Source organism: Chinchilla lanigera, unplaced genomic scaffold (assembly GCF_000276665.1).
Source record: "Chinchilla lanigera isolate Chin_1 unplaced genomic scaffold, ChiLan1.0 scaffold00014, whole genome shotgun sequence".
NCBI classification, from domain to species: domain Eukaryota; kingdom Metazoa; phylum Chordata; class Mammalia; order Rodentia; family Chinchillidae; genus Chinchilla; species Chinchilla lanigera.
The window spans coordinates 32,773,086-32,779,147 of record NW_004955415.1 but is presented as its reverse complement, the minus strand read 5'-3'; the positions used below and the strand labels follow the sequence as shown (position 1 = coordinate 32,779,147).

Genomic DNA, 6,062 nt, shown 5'->3' with positions numbered 1-6,062 from the left:
GGGGCCTGGCAGGTGCAGCAGCGGCCGCACGCGCAGCTCCACCAGCTCCTGGCCCGCTCGGCCTGGGCTCAGGCCCCGGCTCCGGCGCAGGCTCTGCTCGCGTTCGCAGCTGCGGCGGATCTCGCGCTCAATGGGCGTCTCCATGGGCGGCTCCCCGGGGCAACCTTCGGGATTCTCGGGAACCCGCGGCAGGCGCCGCGCGGAAGCCTCCGCGTCTGAGCCCGAGGCTGGGGTCTCAGGCCTAGCCGGTGGGGGCTGCCCCGAGACCTCCGCACTGGGCACCGCACACAGCCCGGGACCGTGGTCGCTACCTGGCCCTGGACGTTCGGAGCCCGCGGCTGCGCACGGTCCCCAGTGCTCGGCGTCCTGCTCCGTTGGTGGCTGCAGGATCTTGCTCCCCGGCTCGGGGGTCTCAACGTCCTGCTCCGAGGAGGGTTCGGGGATCTCACGGCCCGGCCTGGGGACCTCGGGGGCCTGCAGTGCAGCGGGCTCCGGGTCTCCGCTGTTGAGCCCGGAGGGCTCTTGGCCCTGCTCCTCGAGAGACCCCAGGACTCCACCCTCCGGCCCGGGGGCCTCGGTGTCCAGGGTTACAAGCAGCTTGGAAGCTTTGGGCGCCAGCGCCAGGCTGACACGGTGCCCTGCGCAGCACCTGTGGCCGCAGTCGCCTCACGGTTCTAGGGCGTCGCCCGCCGGTCGCTGTGACCCGCCTCTGGCCTCTGAGCGCCCCGGAGGGCAGGGCCCGCTTGCCCGTGCACCTGCGGGCAGCTCTGGGCCCCGCCCTGGCTCCGCCCTCAGGGTAGGGGGGGCCGCTCGGTGGGATCCCCTGAGCCGTCTTCTGGGTCACAGCGTCCTGCTCCAGGCCGGCGTCCTGCTGGTCTTGCCGTAGTACCTTTTCGGTCCCACGTCTTCCGCTTTCACCTGGAGACTTGGCCCCGAGGATGCAGAGAGGGGCCTCAACCCCGAAGCCGTCCCCCACCAGCCTGGGCCGCCCGGTCCAGCAAGGCCCTGGCCTCGGGGACCCAACTCCGTGCCCGGCGTAAGGGCCGAGGTTTCAGGGGGCGCTAGGACCTGGGTCTCCCCACTCCTCTCCCCATGAGACATCCCCCGCCCCAGCGGGTTGCCCTGCGATCCCTGCGGAGGCTGGGGCAGGTGCGGCCAAGGGCGCTAGCAGGTAGAGAGGAGGGGGATGGACTCAGGCGTTGGGGAGGCCCATACCGGGGCCTGGGACACCCACGGAGCTGCAGATAGCAGCGGCCTGAGGTGGAGACCAGGTCAGGTTCAAGGGCAGGATCGAGGCCCCGACGCAGTTCCCCCCCTGTGGAGGCCAGGGCCTTCGTTACATCTAATAACCCTGTTTTATTTTCTGTTTTGAGACAGGGTTTCCCTAAGTCCCTAAATTGCCTAGGCTGGGCTAGAACTGTTTCATCCTCCTACCTCAGCCACCCGAGGGCTGGGATTACAATGATGAAGCAGAACTAGGCTTTTGCCGGAACTGGTCCACACCGCCACCACCACCACCACCGATCTGGGATAACCAGGAAGAAACATGAAAGTTTCCTAAAGAAAAGGGGGAAGGGTTACACAGCCTCAGGAACACCCAGTAACCCAACTATTTGACTATTTGATCACCCCTTCCAGCCTGACCTTTGCTCTTTCACCTACCTCCCTCTTCCCCACCCCACCCCTTTTTCTCAGTAGGGGGGATTGAACACTTCCCACTGAGCTACTTCAGCTTCTTTTTTTTTTTTTTTTTTTTTTCCTCCGGTACCGGGAACCGAACTCACGACCTTGCTCTTGCCAGGCAGGCGCTTTTGCCGCTGAGCTAAATCCCCAGCCCTACTTCAGCTTCTTTCCTCCTCCTTTCCCTTCCTGCCTTTCTCTTTTGTCTCTCCTCTTTCTTTCTTTTTCTTTCTTTCTTTCTTTCTTTCTTTCTTTCTTTCTTTCTTTCTTTTTCTTTCTTTCTTTCTCTCTTTCTTTCCTTTCTTCCTTCCTTCTTTCTTTCCTTTCTCTTCTTTCTTTCCTCTTTCTTTCTCCCTTTCTTTCTTTTTTTTTCTTTCTTTCTTTCTTTCTTTCTTTCTTTCTTTCTTTCTTTCTTTCTTTCTTTCTTTCCTTTTTTCTTTCCTTCTTTCTGACAGGGTCTCCCTAAGACTAACTTGCCAGGACTGCAATCCTCCTGCCTCAGCCTCCCAGAGGACTACCCCTTCCCTCTCTTGAATCCCAAACTCACACTGCTGCACCCTCCTTCTGACCATCTGACTGACCCCATGTGACCTCATCAGCCTAATTAGAATCAAGCCAGGTGGGTGCCACCCCACTCATAACCCCAGCAAGGTGCAAACCTTCTACAGGGCCATTCACCTATTTGCAGAATGGGGACAGTGGTGCCTGACTCCTGGAGTGGTGACAAGGAGGAAACCTGTGATTCCCTACAAGCTATGTCCCTCTAGCTATTTCCCCTGGGTCCCTTCCAGGTCACTCCCCCAGCCAGGCTAACCAGGTCCCTAGCCCCATCCCATAGAGCCCTCTCCAACCACAGACACCTGCAATCTCCCTGTGGCCAGCCTGGTCGGTGGTTCCCTATGTCCTCCTAGATCCGCACCACTCTTTCCTGACTTCTGCTTTGCAGGGACTTTCCCAGACTCTGCTGCCCTCTGGTCCCTCCAGGGCCAGGAGGGTGGTACCTGCAACAGGGTGTTGCTACCCCAGAGCAATTTGCCATGGGACCCACAATAACTTTGTGACCCATCTCTTCCTTAAATTCTCATCAGTTAATTGGCTGTGGTGCACACCACTGAAATCTCAGCATTCTGGGAGGCTGAGGCAGGAGGATCACAACTTCAAGTCCAGCCCAGGTGGAACAACAACAACAAAAAAATCCCAGTACTGTGGGGGGTTGGGGGGGAGCCCAGCCCAGGAAACTCAGTGATTTGGACAGACTTTATCTCAAAATAAATAAAAAAATTAGAACCCCAGCACTGAAAAAAAAAAAAAAAAGACACCATCTCAATTCTGATGGTTTGTTTGTTTGTTTGTTTTTGTCTTTTTGAGACAGGGTCTTACTATGCAGTTCAGGCTGGCCTGAGCTCACTTTGTAGCCCAGGCTGGCCTCAAACTCACAAAGACCCACCTGCCTCAGCCTCCTGAGTGCTGAGATTACAGGCGTGCACTGCCATGCCCAGCTCACCATCTCAATTCTGATGTCTCCCAAATTTATATCTTTGCCCTGAGCTTTAGGCACAGATCAAAAGCTCAGGGTTAAACAAACCTCAGACTGAATGCTTCCAAAACTGAACTTTGGATTCCCTCAATTCTACTCCCTGTCACTGTGTGTGGCAGGCAACTCCAGCCACTTGGTCCTTCATTCCAAAGACCTGGAAGTTGGTTTCAATTTCTCTCTTTCCTCAGCCCCTCCCCAACCTACCAGGAAACCCCATGTTCCTCTCTCCAAGCATATTCTGAACTCACTCACCCCTCTGCACCCTGGACCCAGCCACCACTTCTCCCCAAACTCTCCTACCAAACCTAGAACACAAATTCACCTTCCCGCCAGGCATGGCGGTGCACACCTGTAACCGCAGCTACTCAGGAACTGGGGCAGGAAAAGCATGAGTTCGAGATCAGGTTAGGCAATATAAGAAAACCCTGACTTAGGAAAACCCTATTTCAAAAATTTTAAAAATTTGTTAAAAAAGGGCTGAGGGTGTTGCTCAATGTGAAGGCCCTGGATTCATTGCCCAGTACTGCAATAAAGAAATAACTGCTGGGGGAGAAAAGAAAAAACAATTAAATAACTTCCAGGTATGGTGGCACAAGCCTATAATTCCAGCACTCAGGAGGTTGAGGCAGGAGAATCCCTGTGAGCTTAAGGCCAGCCTGGGCTACATAGTGAGACCCTGTCTCAAAAACAAACAAGCAAACAAAAAATAACTATGTGCATAAATACATAAAGTGAAAAATAAAAGGCCTCAGTGGTAGAATATCCCTAGGTTTCTGCCCCAGTACCAAAAAAAATTTTTTTTTGTTTTTCTGAGATGGGTCTCACTATGTAACCCATGCTGACCTCAAACTCATGATGATCCCCCTGCCTCAGCCTCCCAAGTGCTGGGATGACAGGTGTGTACTAGTACACCTGGCCTATAACAGACAGTTATGACACAGCATAGCTGGCCAATGTGGTACGCCCCCCAAGATGACAGTAAAAGAAAAGAGCACTTCTTTCTTTTTTTTTTTTTCTTCAGTGTTGGAGATTGAACCCAGGGCCTTTGCAATGAGCTACATCCTCAGCCCTTTTAATTTTTTATTTTGAGTCAAGTTCTTGCTAAGCTGGTAACTTGCTTTTGTGGTCTAAATCTAAAATGGCCCCTGAAGCTGGGTGTCATGGCCCATGCCTGTCATCCCAGCCCTTAAGAAGCTGAGGCAGGAGGATTGCCCTGAGTTTGAGGCCAGCCTGAGCTACATAGTGAGACCCTGTCTCAACAAAACAAAAAATAAAATGTTCCCTCAAATCCCATGTGTGAAGATGGGGGCCTGGGTCACTGAGGTGTGACCTGGAAGAGCATCTCCGCCTTCTCCTTCTCTCTCTGCTCCCTGGCTGCCATGATGCAAACAGCTCTTCTCCTGCAGGCTTTTCTCCATGCAGTTTCTGCCTTGGAGCCCCAGCCATGGACTGAACTCGCTGAAATCCGGAGCCAAATAACCCTCTCCTTCTATCGCCGGTGTCAGGTATTTTGTCCCAGCAGCAGAAAAGCTGACTGATAGAGTCATCCATGCCAGGCTCTAACTTTCCATCCTTCTGCCTCAGCCCCTCAAAGTGCTGGGAAAATGGATGTACCTTACCCCCACCTGACATCTAACTAACAGTCACAAAGTCAAGCTACAAATAGTAAAATACACTCTCAGGTAGAAACAACCCAAATGTTCAGTGATAGATGAATGAATCAACAGAGTGTGACCCATCCAAAAATGGAATATCAGACAGCAATAGAAAGGAACAGTGATGGTCCATGCTGCAGTATGGATGGACTGTGGGACATGATGCAGAGAGACAGAAGCCAGACACTGGTGGTGACTTACCCTAGTACATGATTCTGTTTGTATGAAGTATCTGGAACAAGCAGATCCATAAAGACAGACGCTGACTGACCGTCCCCAACGCTGGGGAGAGGGATGGGAAGTGACTGATAATGGGGCTAGGGCTTCTCTTTGGGGTAATGTAAATGTTTTGGAAGTTGGGGTTTGGGTGTGGTGGTTCATGCCTATAATCTCAGCATTCAGAAGGCTGAGGCAGGATGATTGCTGGGAGTTCAAGGCTAGTTGGGGCTAGATAGTGAGTTCAAGACCAGCCTGGACTGTATAGTGAGACCCTGTCTCAAGAAAACAAAACCAAAAAAAATGTTCTGGCACTAGATAGAGCTGATGCTGGCAATGAATGTGCTAAATGGTACTAACGGCAAAAGTTGGCATGTGTATTTTACCCTGACTAAAAAATACTTTAGGGGTTGAAAATGTGGCTCAGTGGTAGATCATTTGCCTAGCAACTCAAAGCCCTAGGTTCAAGACCAGCCTGGACAGCATACTGAGACAGTGTCTCAAGAAACAAATAAATACTAGTCATTTAAGGTGGACTCAGTGACACATGCCTCTAATCATAGCTACTTGGGAGGCTGAGGCAGGAAAATCACTTAAACCTGGAAGTTAAGACCAGCCTGAGGGACATAGCAAGGCCTTGTCTCTTAAAAGAAAGAAGAAAAAAGAAAAGAATAGAAAAAACATTGAAAGGTACAGTTTTGCCAGGTATGGTGGCACACACCTGTAATCCCAACTACTCAGGCGGCTAAGGGAAGAGGATCATAAGTTCAAGCCTAGCATGGGCAGCTTAGCAAGATCTTGTCTTGACATAAAAAAAAGTTAAAGGGTTGGGAATGAAGCTCTGTGGCAGAGCAAACATGAGGCCTAGGGTTTATTTATATTTATTTATTTGGTCTTTTTGAGACAGGGTCTCGCTATGTAGTTCAGACTGGACTTGAGCTCACTTTGTAGCCCAGGCTGGTCTCAAACTCGCA

General features: G+C 52.1%; 1 protein-coding gene across 1 annotated transcript in view; it reads right to left on the bottom strand.

Annotated features, from left to right (window-relative positions):
* The window catches only part of LOC102016471, a gene marked incomplete in the record, with an annotated part of 3,279 nt that extends 1,587 nt beyond the window's left edge, over positions 1–1,692 (bottom strand). Inside the window, 1 exon segment of the mRNA XM_013512097.1 lies at positions 1–1,692. Coding sequence (XP_013367551.1) covers positions 1–144 — 144 coding nt within the window.
* Positions 1,693–6,062: the final 4,370 nt, after the last annotated feature.